The sequence below is a fragment of the Dipodomys spectabilis genome, unplaced genomic scaffold (genome assembly GCF_019054845.1).
Source record: "Dipodomys spectabilis isolate Male_0828 unplaced genomic scaffold, ASM1905484v1 ptg000023l, whole genome shotgun sequence".
NCBI classification, from domain to species: Eukaryota; Metazoa; Chordata; class Mammalia; order Rodentia; family Heteromyidae; genus Dipodomys; species Dipodomys spectabilis.
Window position 1 is genome coordinate 7,941,189 of NW_024870700.1, and position 18,760 is coordinate 7,959,948.

Here is an 18,760-nt window from a genome sequence, read left to right on the forward strand (position 1 = left end):
AGAAGGAACAAAGAAAGCCGGGTGCCGGTGGCTCACGCCTGTAATCCTAGCTACATCACTTACAGAGGAAAGGAATTAAGAGGGATTGGAAAAATGTACTGATGCACTGGTTGCTTTTGCTTGTTTGTTTGTATTTGTTTTATTTTTGTTGGTAGTGGGGCTTGAACTCTGGGCGCTGTCCCTCAGCTTTTCAGCTCAAGGCGAGCACTCTACCACTTGAGCTACAGCGCCACTTCCGGTTTTCTGAGTGTTTATTGGAGAAAAGAGCCTCACGGAGTTTCCTGCCCAGGCTGGCTTTGAACCGTGATCCTCAGATCTCAGCCTCCTGAGTAGCTAGGATTACAGGCATGAGCCACCGTCGCCCGGCTCTGATGCACTGTTATAATGGTCTAAGAGTATATCGAGGGCTGGGAATTTAGCTTATTGGTAGAGTGCTTACCTAGCATGCATGAAGCCTTGGAGTCGATTCCTCAGTACCACATAAACAGAAAAAGCTGAAAGTGGCACTATGGCACAAGTGGTAGTGTGCTAGCCTTGAGCAAAAGAAGCTCACAGACAGTGCCTAGGCCTTGAGTTCAAGCCCTAGGACTGATGGGAAAAAATATACATATACATAATTAAAAAACAAAACACTAGCCAGATACTAGTGGCTCACTTATATAATCCTGGCTACTTGAGATGCTGAAATCCAAGGATCATGGTTTAAATCCAGCTTAGGCAAGAAAGTCCATGAGATTCCTTTTTATTTTAGAAATTGTTCTCCCATGGTTTGGGGGAAGACAAAGGATTTTTTACTTATTATTTTGCACTCAATTTGTTTCTTTTTCAAAATTGTTATTGTAAAGGTGACAAACAGAGGGATTACAGCTATATTAATCAATTAATGAGTACATTTCCTTTTTTTTTTTTTTTTTTTTGCTGGGCACTGTCCCTGAACTCCTTTTTGCTCAAGGCTAGCATTCTACCACTTGAGTTACAATATCACTTCTGGCTTTTTCTGCAGTTACTTAGAGATAAGAGTCTCATGGACTTTCCTGGCTGGCTTTAAACTGCAACCCTCAGATCTGTCTCCTGAAAACCTAGGATTACAGACATGAGACACGGATGCCCAGAAGTGTATATTTCTTTTTGAACAGTGTCACCTCTTCCCTCATTTTTGCCTAGTCTTTCCCTCCTGGCCCCTCCTCTCTATAAGAGTCTTATCTCCAATTAACCCTCAAAAACCATAAGTGGAGCTGTAGCTCAGGAGGTAAAGCACTAACCTTGAGCACAAAAGTTCAGAGAAAGTGCCCAAGCCCCCCCCACACACACACAAAACCCTCTGAAAAAGGTTAAAACTCCTTAATATATCAGACTCTTAAATCTATGAAGTTTCAACAATGGTTACCTCCAGATTATCTTCTATGTTATTTAAAGTTTCTCACCAAAAAAAGTGTTATTTTTACATTAAACACATACTTTAAGTAAGTTAAGTGTTTTATGGCACAAAACAAAGTTAAAGGCACTTAATTTTTCAAGTAACTCTAAAAATAACACATACTTATTACATATAATACATACTTACTAAATATACTTACCCCATACCTTTCAGTTACAATATCCTCGAAATCTCTGTTTTCTTTCTCAGCTTGTTCCTTCATTCTTTGATAAGACTTCCTTAGCCAGCTTAATCCACCATCCTCTACTCCTGAAGCTAAGTTTCAATAACCATTATAATGTTAGTATGGTTATCTTGTACTTGTTTCTATCAATTCTAAAGTATGAAATTAAATACTTTTCCTTGAAAATATAAAAGCAATAAGCACATTTAAAATTATGTGTTTATTTAACACCACAGGATTTGAACACAAGGCCTCACACTTGCTTGGCTTGTTTGTTCAGCTGATGCTCTATCACTTCAGCCAGGCCTCCAACCCAGCTTTTTGCTAATTATTTTGGAGATGGAGTCTCACAGACTTTTCTGCCTAGGGTAGATTTACACCTTGATCCTCTGGATCTCAGTCTTCCAATTAAATAGGAATATAGATATGAGCCACCACCATATAGCTTCAATATATAATTCTCAAATTATTCTATCTTAATTATATTCTTTCATTCAAATCTCCAGTTTATCTCTTTTATAAACAATTGTGGCCTTCCTTTACTTCAAGCCTAGAAATGATTATTTTCATGTAAAAGTCTATTTTGCTTTCCTCTTATTTATAGTCTATGAGTTTGCAGTAACTTTCCTACTGTCCCAGCTATATCATTAAACTGTTCACTCTGCAGGATTTAGTGTGAATCTAATAAAGTGCTAGTGGGCACAGTTCTGATTCCCTGAACAACTACTAAAATGTTAACATAGCTTAGAGAAAAAACACAAATGAGACCGCTTTTATTCTCTCTCTCTTTTTTTTTTTTTTGTCGGTCTTGGGGCCTGAACTCTGGGCCTGGGCGCTGTCCCTCAGCTCTTCAGCTCAAGGCTAGCACTGTATGGCTTGAGCCACAGCACCACTTCTGGCTTTTTCTGTTTATGTTGTGCTGAGGAATCGAACCCAGGGCCTCCTGCATGCAAGGCAAGCACTCTACCACTGAGCCACCTTCCTAGACCCTGCTTTTTTTATTCTTTATGATACTATTTATAAGGGAAACTTAAAACAAATATTTCCAGTAATAATTAAAACTATAGTGTTAAAAGTATTTATACAAGCTGGGCATCAGTGGCTCATGCCTGTAATCCTAGCTACTCAGGAGGCTGAGATCTGAGGATCACGGTTCAAAGCCAGCCCAGGCAGGAAAATCCGTAAGACTCCTATCTCCAATAAACCACTAGAAAACTTGAACTGTTGCTGTGGCTCAAGCAGTAGAGCACTGAAAACTGGAAGTGTTGCTGTGGCTCAAGCAGTAGAGCGCTCGCCTTGTGCTGAAGAGCACATGGACAGCGCCCAAGCCCAGAGTTCAAGCCTCACGACTGACAAAAAAGTATTTATACAGTATCAACAAACTGCACTGATACATTCTATTCAACATCTTTATAATAATCTTCTAATTAAAATAATACTAATGAAGTCTTTCAATGAGAAATCACCAAATTTAATACTTAAAAAGCAAATAAAAAGGGCTGGGAAGGTGGCTCAGTGGTAGAGCACTTGCCTTGCATGCATGAGGCCCTGGGTTCGATTCTTCAGCACCACATAAGCAAAAACAAAAAAGCTGGAAGTGGCGCTGTGGCTCAAGTGGCAGAGCGCTCGCTAGCCTTCAGCTGAAGAGATGAGGGACAGCGCCCAGCCCAGAGTTCAGGCCCCATGACCGAACCCAAAAATAAATAAATAAAAATAAAAAGCAAATAAAAAATACCAACTTGCAATATCATCCTCAAATTCAATCAACAAATATTTAATGAATATTTATCATTTATGTGAAAACTTGTTAAGTACAAAATAATGTAAAAGTAGGAATAAGGCTAGTTCTCTATGTTGAGATAAAGATACTGTAAATCAGAATAGCAAATTCACTGCTACGCAGCATTGGTATGTATTTGTATTTCAAACCTTTTTTTAAAAAAGTAATAAGTCAAAAATAATATAATAATTCAAACATAACTCAGAGGTATAGTGCCATAAACAAAATACCACCAAATAAATCTGGGTGTCTCCCCTAGTTCTCTCAGAAATACAATAACCAAGTATCAAGAGACCCAGATTTTGGTCTTCCAACCACTACTAAACATTCATTAAGATCAAAAGCAAGCCATTCATTGACTTCTTTGGAGCCTTGCTTCTTCATCTACTAAAGAAGGCAGTTGATGAAAACCACCTTCAGAAGTCCTTCCAAGTCAGACTTTAGCAGAGAAAGCCAAAAAACATGGAGGGGGAAAAGAATCAACAGAAAGGGCAAAATCACACTCAAAGAATCTGTAAGGAACAATTTTTACTAGCATATAATAATAAGCTTAAATGTCCTAAAGAATCCAGACTAGCCTATCCCGACTAGAAATCAGAGACCTGAGTTATATATATACTCACAGACTATAGGCAAATTACCTGGCTGCTCCAAGCCTGTTTCTTGAACTAAAATTAGTTCAAGATATTCATTCTGCCTGTCTCATTCATGATTGCTATGAAGAGAAGCTGACTTATAAATATGCCATGTAAACTCTAAAATTAAATAGACATTCCCATTACTAAACTACAATTTTCTACCAGTTCTAAAAATGACTTACTATCCCACCTAGTTTCTGCTAAGGAAAACAGTAAGATCAACCAAGTAATTGTTAAAAATGTATCATTACCCTAAAAACTGTTGAAACTTTCTGAAACTTTTTTTGTCAGCCATGGCTTGAACTCTGGTCTGGGTGTTGTTCCTCAGCTCTTCAGCTCAAGGTGAATGCTCTACCACTTAAGCCAGAGCACCACAGACTTTCCTGCCCTGGCTGGCTTTGAACCACAATCCTCAGATCTCAGCCTCCTGAGATTAGCTAGGATTACAGGCGTGAGCCATTGATGCCCGAAGTCATTGGTGCCCAGCCCTTTTGAAACTTTTAATCACTGAACAAGTATTTGACATTATTATCAAGCAGTCAGTATATTTCAGATACTATGCAAAAAAGATTTTTTATTTAATCTTCACAATAACTATTTTAAATAGGTATTGTTATTCTCTATTATAGCCCAGTGAATATGGCTCAGAAATATCAGAAAACATTCCCCCAAAAAATCATAAAACTAAAGGATAGAAATGCCAAATTGAATCTCAAGTAGACTGACTGCACTGTCTAAGTCCATCCCAACAACACATGCCACCTCTACTCCCTCAGCAGAGACAAAGTATCTGCAATACTATGTAGCACTTTTGAGGTGTGAATGGGCCCAGCCTTACCAGAATGATAATGCTATCTATATATGTAGTAAAACCCACAAATCATTTTCAATTCTAGGCTCTGAGACTTTGACAAGCAGGAGTTTGTTTTGTTGTTGTTGTTGTTGGGGGGGGAGGGGCTGGTCATTTTCCTCCTTGTAAATAAATAGAGTATGGGAAACAGAAGTAGGAAAAGTGTAACATAAGTCATTGGCTCTGTAAAAGCTTTACTAAGATCACCTTCTTCCCAGCTAAAGATAAACTTAAAGATAAACTCCCCATCTTCTACCTGTTGACTGCAACACCCAAAGGCTGAGTCTGTGGATTCTGGTCTTCTCGATGATGAATTTATTGACTGTCCACTGATACAAGGCAATGTAAAAGTACACATCATAAAATCAGGCTACTTCCCCTACCTGCTAAGTTTCTATAAAAAGAAAAGTACTAGCGCTAAACACAGCACAAACACATCTGGCCCATGCTACAGGAGAAAGAAAAACCCTGTCATTCTTAATAAATTCAGCAAAACTACTAAACAAAAATTATAAAGAAACTTTTTTGTGGCTCTGGGTGGCTTTAGGTATACAGAAAAATATAAAAGGAAGAGTGCTTGCCTCGCATGTATAAGGCCCTCGGTTCAATTCCTCAGCACCACATAAGCAGAAAAAAATGGAAGTGGCACTGTAGTTCAAGTGGTAGAGCGCTCACCTTGAGCTGAAGAGCTGAAGGACAGTGCCCAGGCCCAGAGTTCAGGCCCCACGACCAACAGAAAAAAAAAAAAGGATTTAAGTAAATATCCAAAAAATAAACAATGTATATAAAGTGAGAAAATATAATAAATCACTAATGCAAAAAGATAATTTATATTATTATTGCATTCTGCACTAAGTGATTAAATAAAAATTAATTGATTACCAATGCAACGTGCTAGGCATGCAAATAACTCTTTTTCTTTTCTTGGTACCTGTGTGACTTGAACTCAAGACCAGTACATTGTCCCTGAGCTTTTGTGCTCAAGACTAACTAATGCTCTTACTATTTGAGCCACAGCTCCACTTCCAGCTTTTTAGTGCTTAATTAGAGATAAAGAGTCTCAAAGACTTTACCTACCCAAGCTGTTTTTGAAGCATGATCCTTGATCTCAGCCTCCTGAGAAGCTAGGATTATAGGCATGAGCCACTGGTACCTAGCTACCTAAGTAATGTTTAATTAAGTGACAAAGAATGTTTATGTGACCTTTACTTTGTCTCCATCTGCTGGAAAATAACAGCACTTTCCTAAGATCAATAAAAATTTTATGACTACTGGAAAAGGAACACTTTCTGAAGATATGAAACCACATCTTTAATGTTTCCACACTATTTACCTGCAATTTCACACAATAAGTTCTACATTTTCCTAGTTAAAATAACAAATGAAAGGCATTAAGATATTCTCATAGAATCATACTTTATATTAACCCATTTAACATAAAAATCTATAAATGAAAACAGAACAGAGTATAAAAATAATCAGTTTGATCCCAAATACATAATGAAACGAACTTCTTAAGACAGTAATGACTTAAGCAAGGCTTCAAAAGATTCTAAATATTTTATCCATGTTTTGTTGCAAAATCAGGCTATTCCCTTCACCAAGTTATAAGAAGTCAAGAAATGTCTATGTGTCTACAACCACAACATGTGGATACCGCCAGGGGCCAGTGGCTCATACCTGTAATCCTAGCTACTCAGGAGGCTGAGATCTGAGGATCACAGTTCAAAGCCAGCCCAGGCAGGAAAGTCCCTGAGACTCTTATTTCCAATAAACCATTCAGAAAACTGGAAGTGGCAGTGTGGCTCAAGCAGCAGAGCATTTGCCTTGAGCTGAAGAGTGCAGGGACAATGCCCAAGCCCAGAGTTCAAGCCCCACAACTGACAAAAAAAAAAAATCATGGATACCTTTAGTAACTGATGACACACCACAGTCTTCTGATGGAAGGCCTGTCCCGCCATCCTTCCAATATGGATTCAACTCTCTTTCTAGCAGTTTGGACTAAGGAAAACAAAAACAAAAAACATTTTCAAAGGCTAGAAAGTAAACATAAATCCTCCACACCAAAGTACTGGTAAATAATAAATCTGAGGCCCAGTTAGCAAAGTTAGTTACAATCCTAAACAAACCATTCAAAAGACGCAGTGTTTTATAATTTGCAGGTAATAATGTCTAAATTCACATGCATTCAATGTTTGTATGGAGTATGTCCTATGTCTCAGAAAGGTATTAGGTGTCAATGAAACTGACTTAGACCTAACTAGCTTATGATACAGCGAGGAACACAGACCAAAAATAACTGATACATGCACTAAAGATTGACATACCAAGTATGAAAGTCACATAAAGAACTCACACTTGTCTCACAATGAAGGACCAAAGACTCCCTAGAGAAAGTAGTATCTGGTAGTCTCAAACAGATGAACAGAAATTAGTTTAGTTTCTATTGAGGATGTGGGCAGGGGGTAGAGAACATACAAATGTTCCAATATGTTCATTAAATCTTATAGAAAGAAAATACAACGATTTCAAGGAAATTAACTTAACTTTGGCTAGAAGTTAGGAGTGTATACAATAGAGACAATGAGATTAGGTTGGAGAATAATCATAGCCTAAGCCACATTACCTACTGCATAGTGTTTGTACTGGGAGCAATGACAACTCATAGAATGCATTACACAAAGTGTGAACTGGTCTCACTATGGAATACATAGAAGAGAAAAGCTGGATTAGAGATAGAAATACAGTCAGAAGATGGTAGCAGATCTCTTGATCTGAGAATCAGGGCTTGGAGCCAGACCAGACTGACAAATCTAAAAGATTCTTACTTCCAATTAATCAGCAAAAAGCTGGAAGTGGAGGAGTGGCTGAAGTGACAGAGCTCCAGCTGTGAGCAAAAAAGCTGAGCAAAAGTTCTCAAGGCCCTGAGTTCAAGCCCTAGTGACAGCACCAAAAGAAAGAAAAAAAAAAAAGAGCAAAGAAAATCCTAACTACTTAGAAGGTAATGACAAAAGGATCACAGTTCAAGGTTAGCCCAGGCAAAAAAGTGAGACCTTATCTCAAATAATAAGGCAAGCATGGTATTTCATGCTTGTAATACTAGGAATAGGGGAAGTGTAGGGAGTAGGATTATGGTCTGTGGCCAAGATCATATCTGAACCAAAATGGGCTGGAAGTGTAGCTCAGGTGATAGAGCACTTGCCAAGCATCCACTAAAACTGCATTTCTACACTCCAGGATTGGGTGATGTGCTAGAGAAACTGCAAGCTTCAGAACCTCCTTACTAGCTAGGTTTTTATTTTTGCCTCCTTTAAAAAAAAAAAAAAGAAATTGGCTTATTTTGTTTGCCTCTAAAGATTTCCAGTGCTTTCTGACCAACAAAGTGAAAACAATCTAATATAAAATATACATGTTTATTTTATATTTAGAACTTGTAGAGATCTTAAAATAGAAGTCTTTTATGGTACCTATTTTAATGTGTTTCACTGAAAAGGAAATCAGGGGTTCGTTTTAATTTAATGATGGTAACATCCACTCAATATTCACTCAGCTACACATGCCCTAGATTTATAAATCTAATAGACCTTAAACTCTATTTCCTATAGGAAACTGAGATTAAAAGATTTATGTTATAGTCCACATTAATTATAGTAAATGTCATGAAAGATAAAATATTTTACAAATAAAACTATTTATATAACTGTCTTCACAGTTTATTAAAGGCAAATTTAGAAAATTAAGCATTTCAAAAACTCTCTTACCCGTTCCAGTGCTTCAGTTTTCTCTTGCTCTATTTTTCTAATGGTTTCCTTTTCAGCTTTTAGTGATGCTGCTGACACAGTTTTAACAGACATAAAATCAACAGTCATCCACTCATCTCTCTGTTTAAAAGAAAAAGAGGCCATTTCACTCTGAACTGAATAGAATTTACTAAGAGCAGGGACTCTGAAGGCACTTGAGCAGGATTAAATCCTTATGCCTTCAAGCAGGTTTCATATTCCCTCTACATCTTAAGTCTGCCCCTTATAGAAGGGGACACAATACTACTTTTCAGGGCTAGGGGTAGAGAAGATAGCAGGAATAAGGCACTCAGCACAAGGCCTGACACACCACAATCAAACATTAGTCCTCATCTTTCTTCTTAGGCACATAAACTATAATTCAAACTTTGTTGAACTACTCAACTGGAAGTATCCGCAACAAATTTTAACATGTGGTGAAAGGGCGGAAATACTTCTGCCCACATGGAAGGGTCAGACAGAGGGAAAAGTGTAAGGCTACACACCATGAGGGGCAAGTGCCACCTCTACCGACAAGCAAAAGCTGGGGACTTCCAGGGTGCAGTTCAGATGTCTCACATCTCATGGCAGATGTTCAGCAAATAGCTTCATTACCAAAATTATTCAGATACCACACATCGCTTCTGAGACTAATTTTTCTCCTCAAGAAATTATAATCCTGTTCCATCTTAACAGTCACCTGTTCCTAGAAGCTGATATGTCTTTCACTCACCTGAATAACTTGGCCATCATCTTCTTTTTCTGACTTTTCACCCTTCACTTTCCAGGCCTTTTCTTTGCCGGGAGGCTGGGAGGGAACAGCCTCAACCCACTCATCTTCAGAGCTCTAAGAATATTTAGCACATAAGAGAAATTCACAAGCCTTCCTATGCTCTTAAGATAGTTCACCGATAAAACGCTTCCACTGGAGTTTCCCTTTTTCTTTCCCCTTCTTTTCATAATATTGACAATCCCCAGCTTTTCTGTCAACTTTCTAACTACTTGAGAACAAGCACCATTCATTACTGCCTATCTGGCTCTTCACTGTGGGTGTTCATCTTCCTTCTCGGCTCCTCTAGGCATGTCACCCATGCTAATGGCTCCACCAACACTGCTACCTAAATCACAGCCCCACCCACTCTCAAGATCTGCATTGCTAACGTTTCCTGGACATCTCCACGTAAATGTCTTCCATACATTTTCATGTCATATCTAGTACATTTTCTTAAATATCTGCTTCGGTTAGTTTCAGTTTACTTACTGATGAACTATCAGTTGACTCGTTTTTTTCATATTTCTGTTTCTTGCTCTTTTTTTTCTTTTCTTTCTTTAATTTTTTTGAATGCTTGTCTTTTTTCTTCTTTTTCTTCACAGAATGTTCCTGTAAGCAATTACATTTTAAACTAAGAAAGAAATTTATTTCAAAATGAACCATTTTAAAGGGGAAAAAAATCCATACTCAAAGATCATGACTAAATACATGAAACCTTCCCAGAAACCTTAAAATGTTCTATAAGATAGAAACTACTGATGATATAGCTCATAAAAATTACAAAAATGTTTATATGTGACACGAAAACATATGACAGATTATTTTTAAGTAAACACACATCTATATACAAATATATAAACATGTGTATATAAACATACACACAAACATAATACATATAATTTATCTATGACCTCCTCAAAGATCTGTGTGAAATCATTAGGTCATAAAATATATACTAAAACAGCATGTATTAAAAGCAGGAGAAAGAGGGAAACAGAAGAGGGAAGGAAAAGCACAGAGCAGCAGGAGAAGAGGGAGGGAAAGATGCCAACCAAAGTATATGGAGCTCAATCAGGCTGAAGGAAAAAACTGCACAGCCTGGTAACCACAGTTAATAGTAACACTTTGGATATTCCAAAATTACAAAACACTGTGATTTTTTTTTTAATGTTCTCACTATAAAAAAAATTAGTGATGTGAAAGACAAGTTACTAAGTTTTTCTAATTTATACTTAAAACAAAATACTATACTGTACTCCATAAATATATACGGTTACTGTCCATTTTTTTAATTTAAAAGAGAAAATGAGGCTTAAATCCCCTTCCTCTAAAGAAAAAAAAAAAGAACCTAACAGGATATAAAGCTTAAAATGTACATTTTTAGGTCCACAAGCTTCCTACAAATGTACTAGAAACTTGAAGCTAAATCTTCCATGAGCCAAAACAAGTAACAAAATCTTTTAATGCCACAACATCCAAAATATTACAATACTTTTGCCAGAGATAAAACTATTCAATAGTGCCAACTATGTAATATTCATTCTGTAACTTATGAAAACAGTAAAAAAAAAAACTGCTCTCTCAATATTAATTTGATTAGTATGGAAAGAGATAGGTATCCTTCCTCCAATAAATTTAGCAATACCTCTGAGAATTGTTCAATTCGCTCATTCACATCAGGTAGCATCCATGTATCCTCACCCCGAAGCCGCTTAAGTTCTTTACGCTTTTCTTCTTTTTCAAAATTGGCTTTGGCCTACAACATGAAAAAACCAATTGGCAAATGATGCAACTGCTTTTCAAAAAAAAAAGAACTAATACCACTTTCATATAGAGGGACCTGCTCATGAGTGAATAAATGGTCTAGTGTAGAAATGACTTTAAAAATATTCTTTGGGCATTGCCAATCTTCAGTACATTAAACCACCTCTATCTAATTCTATCATCGATAGAATTCTGGACCATCCCCTCTTCATCTCAAATATGACTTGGAATCCTTTTTCCTTCCCACTTGCTGCTACTCCCTTAGACTTCCATAACAATCAGGAGTCTGACCCTCATACCTTCAACAAGGAGAGAGACTGACCTTCATAACTTCAACAGGCAATGCCTATACTCCTAACACTTAACTCCAAAAAAAAAAGCCTTAGAAAAAAAATCATCTTTCTAAACGGAAATAATCACATTGCTAATTTCTACTCACTCTTCCACAAGAGTGAAATAAAACCAGTTTTTTCCGGGAAGCTATTTGTGCTCTCTCATTTCTCCTCCCAAACTCCAAGCTGGATTCAGTCCTTCTCAACTCCTATGCATAGATCAACTATAAAATGTATCACAGAGTATAAAGCCTACTTCCTCTAAAAACTGCCAGAAATATCACAGAGACAAGAATGGGGAGCATGTATTACACAAACTATAAACTGAAGGAATGGTATCAACTATTCACCTGTCCAAGAACAACTGCTCCCTTCTGGTCGTAAACACTATTCAGCTTTCTGTCTCCCCTACTTTTTCTCCACTGACTGCTTTTTATACAGAAACATTTAAATTCGTTTAAAACCTACCTGAAAACAAAACAAAAATTTACACTCTACTCTTTGTGGTTCAACAGTTACAACGGTACCCTTTCATTGTCACACTTCTCTTATTTTTCCCCCGATTCTAGGAATCGGAAGCCAGGACCCTCACACATGCTAAGCTACACCCCCAACGCTTTCCCTATCATAGTTCTTACATCTTGAACAGCTAGCTGGTCAGGTAATTCAGTCGTTCACTCCCCTCCTAGTTTTAGGCTACCTCTCTGCATCTCGGCCTTTTTTGGTCAGTCGTGGGGCTTGAACTCAGGCGCTGGGAGCTGTCCCTGAGTTTTTGTGCTCAAGGTTAACACTCTACCACTTTGTGCCACAGCTCTACTTCGGGGTTTGGTTTGTTTGTTTGAGGTGGTTAATGGCAGAGAAGAGCCTCAGGAACTTTCCTGCCCGGGCTGGCTTCCAGCCGCAATCCTCAGATCTCAGCCTCCGGAGCAGCTAGGATGACAGGCGAGAGCCACCAACCAGCGGGCTGCATTTCAGACTTTACAGACTTCTCGGCCTTCGGGGCGGGGCCCCATTTTTACGCTTCAGGTGTCGGGTCTGGGGTTGGGTCTGGGGTTGGGTCCGGGGTCGGGTCCGGGGTCGGGTCCGGGGTCGGGTCCGGGGTCGGGTCCGGTATCAGGTCCGGGGTCGGGTCCGGGTCCGGGGTCGGGTCCGGATCTGGGGTCGGGTCCGGGGTCGGGTCCGGGTCTGGGGTCGGGTCCGGGGTCGGGTCCGGGGTCGGGTATGGTGTCGGGTCCGGGGTCGGGTCCGGGGTCGGGTCAGGGGTCGGGTCCGGGGTCGGGTCCGGGGTCGGGTATGGTGTCGGGTCCGGGGTCGGGTCTGGTATCGGGTCCGGGGTCGGGTCCGGGGTCGGGTATGGTGTCGGGTCCGGGGTCGGGTCCGGGGTCGGGTCCGGGGTCGGGTATGGTGTCGGGTCCGGGGTCGGGTCCGGGGTCGGGTATGGTGTCGGGTCCGGTATCGGGTCCGGGGTCGGGTATGGTGTCGGGTCCGGGGCCGGGTCCGGGGTCGGGTCCGGGTCCGGGGTCGGGTCTGGTATCGGGTCTGGTATCGGGTCCGGGGTCGGGTCCGGGGTCGGGTATGGTGTCGGGTCTGGGGTCGGGTCCGGGTCCGGGTCCGGGGTCGGGTCCGGGGTCGGGTCCGGGGTCGGGTATGGTGTCGGGTCCGGGGTCGGGTATGGTGTCGGGTCCGGGGTCGGGTCCGGGGTCGGGTATGGTGTCGGGTCCGGGGTCGGGTCCGGGGTCGGATCTGGGGTCGGGTCCGGGTCAGGGGTCGGGTCCGGGGTCGGGTCCGGGGTCGGGTATGGTGTCGGGTCTGGGGTCGGGTCCGGGTCAGGGGTCGGGTCCGGGGTCGGGTATGGGGTCGGATCTGGGGTCGGGTGTTGTTCTGGTCAGGGAAGGCTGGGATGCAAACCTCCCGTGAGTCAGGGGTGAACGAACCCCCCCCTCCCATTTAAACGGCCTTTATGTTCCTGAAACGGATGCATCTCACTGCAGACTCACGCCGCGGGGCGAGCGAGGGGGAGCGCGGGGAGCCGGGGCGCAGCAGGCCGCCGTCGGAGGAGACGGGCACCCCACCGCCCCGGGGACCCCTCCACAGAACTCCACGGAACTACAGCAGTTCCAAAAACGCCGAGTACCTGACGCAACACCTCGGCCCTGGCACTCCGGAGCCGCTCCTTACGCTCCTCGATGCTCTGGGAGCTTTCAAATCTCACACCGGGGGCCGCCATCGTTGCTGTCGCCGTAAAGCGAGGGGGCCGTCCGTCAGGCATGCCCGATTTACGACCCCGGTCGTAATATTTAGTAAACAAACCGGGACTTCCGACTCCTGGCGAGGAAGGGGCGTGGCTCTGACGACAGAGCGTGCGCAGCTGTGAGTCTCTCCTCGCGCTTCCGGCGGTCGGCGCAACCCCGAGTCTTCCTTGGGTAGCCGTGCCCCGTGGGTGTGGGGCTGCGCTCGCTCGCGCGTGCGCGCGGCGCCCACCCGCAGGCTGGCACCGGGGTTTCCATGAAGGGGATGGGAAGGAAGGGAAAGGCGAACGCCTGTGACCCTAGCCCCTCCATATCTATGTCTGATAACGTTTACCTGTCCCAAGCCGCGCGCCGGGGGCCCACGCTACTGTAATCCTAGCAACTCGGGAGACCTGAGGCTGAGCTCTGAGGATCGCGGTTCGAAGCCAGCCCGGGCAGGAACGTCCGCGAGGCTCCATCTCCCATGAACCACCAGAAAAGCGGAAGGGGTGCTGTGTGTCTCAAAGTAGCGGAGTGCTAGCCCTGAGCAAAAGAGCTCGGAGGCCGCCCAGGCCCCGAGTTCAAACCCCACAACCGACCGAAAAGCTCGGTCCGGTGTACATGAAATCAGACGAGTTCTACGGGGGACACCCGGGCTCATCCCAGCAACTCAGGCCGGCCTGCCCCCGGACGTGTGCTCGTCCCCACCGTCCACCACCCACTTGCTAACAATGTCCTAGGTAACGTTCCTTTCGCCTTTGTTGTTTCTGTGGCCTCTGTTGGGGTTTTTTGTTTTTTTTTTTTCAGGTCCTGGGGCTTTTTATGGAGGCGAAATTTGAATATTAATGAAGCTCAGCTTTTAATTTTTTTCATGAATGATCTTCATATGATACCCTAAATTAACCTGATGTGGTTTGTATCTGTGGCCTCATCGGTCACCGGCGAGTTCTTTCACAGTACTACGATAGGTTGATTATAGTAAGAACATCCCTTCTCCAGATGCAGCAACCCTGTGAGAATCTCGCTTCTTTGAAGAGCACGCTGATAGGCAAGTCTACTCCTCAGCCCTTCCTGGAAATCATCCATTGAGTCTGGTGCTTTGCAAGCCTGTGTGCAAGAGGAGTTTTTGTCACTCTGAGGAAGGATGCTCTAGTTGTGAGATCATCTCTCTCCAAGAGACAAGAGGACTACCTGCTTTGTGTTCTTACCAGCCTTAATAAACATTCTTGGCATTAAGAGACTGAGCATTCTCTCTGCTTCAGTTAGCCAAAGAGGTGGAGAAAAGGATAGGACAAGCTATTTCTCTTTTCCTTCAAGCTAATTTAGAGCTATCTGAAATATATAGCTGGTAAATACCTAGGTAAAAATTTGCAAGAAACCATATACTTCATACTTCTTCGTCCTCTAAATTCTGTCTTTTAAACTCTAACGTAGGTTACAGCCAAAAAGTAGTGATGCAGGCTCTTGGATATTGTCTGATTTGATTCACTTTATTAGGAAGGCTGCACACTGAACAGCTGGTGCATCTCCAGCTCACCCCAAAAGGCACAGTTGATTGGAAAAGCTGTTGTTGCACCTGCTCACCCAATACCAAAGGCATCTAAAAAAGCATGCAATCAGGAAGGGAGCCTCGGTCTGTGGACGCCGCCCCGTAACAGAGAGCTGACATTTCCTTCCTTCATGTTACTATTGCACCAATAAAGGCTGTCCACGCCAAAAAAAAAAAAAAAAGCATGCCATGAAATACCATCCATATGCTGTTTTTTGTTTTCTGTTGGTCATGGAGCTTGAACTTCGGGCTTAGGCTCTGTCCCGGAGCTTTTGTGCTCATGGCTAGTGCTCTACCACTTCGAGCCATAGCACCACTTCCAGTTTTCTAGAGGTTAACTGGGGATAAGAGTCTTAGGGACTTTCCTGCCCAAGCTGGCTTTGAACCTCAATCCTCAGATGTCATCATCCTGAATAACTAGGATTACATGCTTAAGCCACTGGCACCAGCTTACATTTAATTTTAAACGTAATATTTTTTATGTTTTTTTCTGCAATAGTGGGGTTTGAATTCAGGGCCTCCCACTTGCTAGGTAAAAGCTCTTACCGCACAAAGCATGTTCTCCCCCCCCAACTTTTTTGGAGGGGTTTTAATTTTTGGGGGGAGGGTCTCCCACTTTTGCCTGAGCTAACCTTAGATAAGATCCTCCTAACTCCACCCCCTGAGTAACTAAGATTACAGATGTGGATTAAGATTACAAACATGCCCCATATAATCAGTTTTTTAAGGTTAGAAGTGTCACCAGGATGAATGTTTGCATTGTCTATTGTCTTAGTAGAATTACTTGGAAAATATTCCTTTTCCCTCTGACATTATTAACCTTAAAAGTCTAGCTCCCACCAAATTTAGGCAGCATTTAAACCAAAGTCTAAGCTAGCAATACATTAGAAGTGTTTCATCTTCTAGAAAACGAGGTGACAACTCTTGGACCCAGCATCTGGTGTTCCTAGCAGTAAATACACATTGCAAAATGGCTTTCTTTCACACGCTCACTCCACAGAGCCAATCTGAAGGGTGAGTTCTCGGTTTCAGGTTATGCCTTCCCAGAGGCTGGATTCTAGAATTAGAAGCTGTTCCTGACTCTCAGGAGGTGGGAGGAGAATTAGGGATCTTCATTTCCTCTTTTTTGAATGGTTCTTCCAGCCTGTGGTTGATTCTTGTCCCTACTAAACATTGCCCCTCTGCCTTGGATACTAATACCTTGGCTAATCAAAACCAAGTTGTTTACACTTCCTGATGCTGGTGACTTACCCGTGTGGTTTCTCCATTCATGCAGTACTGACTTGATCTCTTATAGAAACACTGGTGTTCCATGTGGCTTAAAGCCACGTGATGCCCATTGTGGCCATGGTCCGAAACTCCATTGTTGTCAGGTGCTTTTACTGTTCTAAGGTCTAGATTGATTGAGCTCACAGCTGGAAGATTTGCAATCATCTAAGAAAGCAAAGAAGGAAATGGCAAAGTCTGTATTTCTACTTCCTGCATATAAAGTTCATGTATTTAAAGTACTAACCAACTTAATTATCTGTAGTAATGGGAGAGGATAATGGTATGTACCTACACCGCATTGCCCTGAATCACATAGGTTTTGAAGCATAATGATTTTCCCCATATTTATTTTACCAGTTATGCTGTGCTTATAATTTTATTAAACCAAGTCTCCTTTTCCTTGAGCACTGTGCTTTATAAGTATAGAAGGAGTCATTGCAAGGGCCCACTAAGTTGCAGGAGCCAGTCTTGGATTAGAAATTTAGATTAGATGCTTGCCATACAAAAATTGGATGCATGATTAACCATACTTCCAAGACCAGAGAAAATGCCACCCCAACACAGATGACCCTAAATGTCATCATAGTCTTTCTGTAAATTCCTATATCAAGCTGTATCATATACTTTTTGTTGTTGTTGTTTTGAACTCGGGGCCTGGGTGCTATCCCTGAGCTCTTTTGCTCAAGGCTAGCAGCTCTACCACTTTGAGCCACAGCTCTACTTCTGTCTTTTGGTGGTTAATTGGAGATAAGTTTCACTGAGACTTTCCTGCCCCAGTTGGCTTTGAACCATGATCCTTAGATCTTAGCCTCCTGAGTAGCTAGAACTGATTATAGGCATGAGCCATCAGCATCAGATCTTGTTTTTTATTTTTTTTATTTCTTCTATAAAGCTCTCCTTCAACCTTTTGTTTAGAGAATAACAATGTGTTCTAGTGTAAAAAAATTCATTTTTAGCTATTCCAGTTAAATGCTATCTTGCATATTTAGTGCTTTAACTGTGTATGTCTAGGGATGTTTCTTCGTTTATCATGTCTGTTAGTGTTCTACATTCTTCCACATGGATAACTCATGGTTAAGTTTTCTGCTATTATTTGCTTAAATATATTATCTATACTTGTAGTTTATCTCTTTTCCTTAGTCTATCTCTATGCTTCAGAGGTTTTGTTTTTGATACAGTTCCAATAGTCTTCTAAATTCCATTTGTATTTTCTTCATGTCTTCTCAATTTGTCTTTCCTAATTCTTGTGCTTTATCTTCAACCCTTCAATGTTTTTCTTTTCTTAATTACTGTTCAATGGAGGCTTTATTTCAAGTAGCAGGTGAGGAAACTGATTCTGTGAGTGTATACATTCTGATGTACCTTAGTTCTTTCCCCAGCTCACAGTTCCAAAGGTGCATTCTAAGCCTGTGTTTCCTGATAACCAGACTCATGTTTTTTGGCAATATTTAAAACGGAAACAAGACAAAGTCCCTTTTCATCTTTAGAGTATAACGCACGCACATGCACGCGTGCACGCACACCCACACACACACACACACTCAGGGAGCCGGTCAAATTTCATACACCACATTCCTGCCCTCAGATTCTAGCTGAACAAGTCTAGAAATGTGGACCTGAACGCTGCCAGGTCATCACGCAGGTGTTAAGGAACCACATTTTGAGAGATACCACTTTGGGTGATTACACACCATATGGAAACTGTAGGAAAACGCCCAAAGGGCCATTTTACCCAAGTGAAAAAGTAACTCAACATTAAGAATAGAAGGGAAAACATGACTTTGGCCAATGGTGATGGCAGTTCTGCATCCGCGTACACATTCTGTGTGATTGTGGCAGTTGTTTTTTGGGGGTTTTTGTACACAGTAATTGCACAGAGGTGTTTTGTTGGTTATGACCGTATGCATATAAAGAGCTTTGATCCGTTCACCCCTCCTATTACTCTGAAAGCTGTTCTTTAGATCCCACCTGTGGACTTCCACACCAGCTGGCAGGGGGTTGACCAGATGTCTACTCAGTGATCAGTGTACATATGCCTCTTCATGCTCAGAGGGGACAGGTGTGCGCTCTTGATAGTTCTCCTCTGGGAAGCATCAAGGCCATGTGTCACATTTCTCATTTCATATGAGCTTTCAAAGAACTCATTTGGCTGAGAGTTTTCAAATCCATTTTTCTCAACAGAAACTCATGGCTGACAT

At 41.8% G+C, this 18,760-nt stretch overlaps 1 protein-coding gene and 1 long non-coding RNA gene across 2 annotated transcripts in view; one reads left to right on the forward strand and one right to left on the reverse strand.

Moving 5' to 3' along the window:
- Cwf19l2 (CWF19 like cell cycle control factor 2) overlaps positions 1-13,767 on the reverse strand; it is a 40,792-nt gene extending 27,025 nt beyond the window's left edge. The window contains exons 1-7 of the mRNA XM_042674949.1: positions 13,651-13,767; positions 11,066-11,176; positions 9,910-10,029; positions 9,382-9,495; positions 8,631-8,750; positions 6,777-6,870; positions 1,578-1,693 (exon numbers count right to left, since the gene is read on the reverse strand). Of these exons, the coding sequence (XP_042530883.1) occupies positions 1,578-1,693; positions 6,777-6,870; positions 8,631-8,750; positions 9,382-9,495; positions 9,910-10,029; positions 11,066-11,176; positions 13,651-13,743 (768 nt within the window). The 5' untranslated portion in view covers positions 13,744-13,767. The remainder of the gene's footprint in view (positions 1-1,577; positions 1,694-6,776; positions 6,871-8,630; positions 8,751-9,381; positions 9,496-9,909; positions 10,030-11,065; positions 11,177-13,650) is intronic.
- A 164-nt stretch (positions 13,768-13,931) lies between these two features.
- Positions 13,932-14,980, forward strand: LOC122104215. The gene is made up of 2 exons (XR_006146893.1): positions 13,932-14,484; positions 14,744-14,980. It is a non-coding gene; the product is annotated as an uncharacterized LOC122104215 (long non-coding RNA).
- Positions 14,981-18,760: the final 3,780 nt, after the last annotated feature.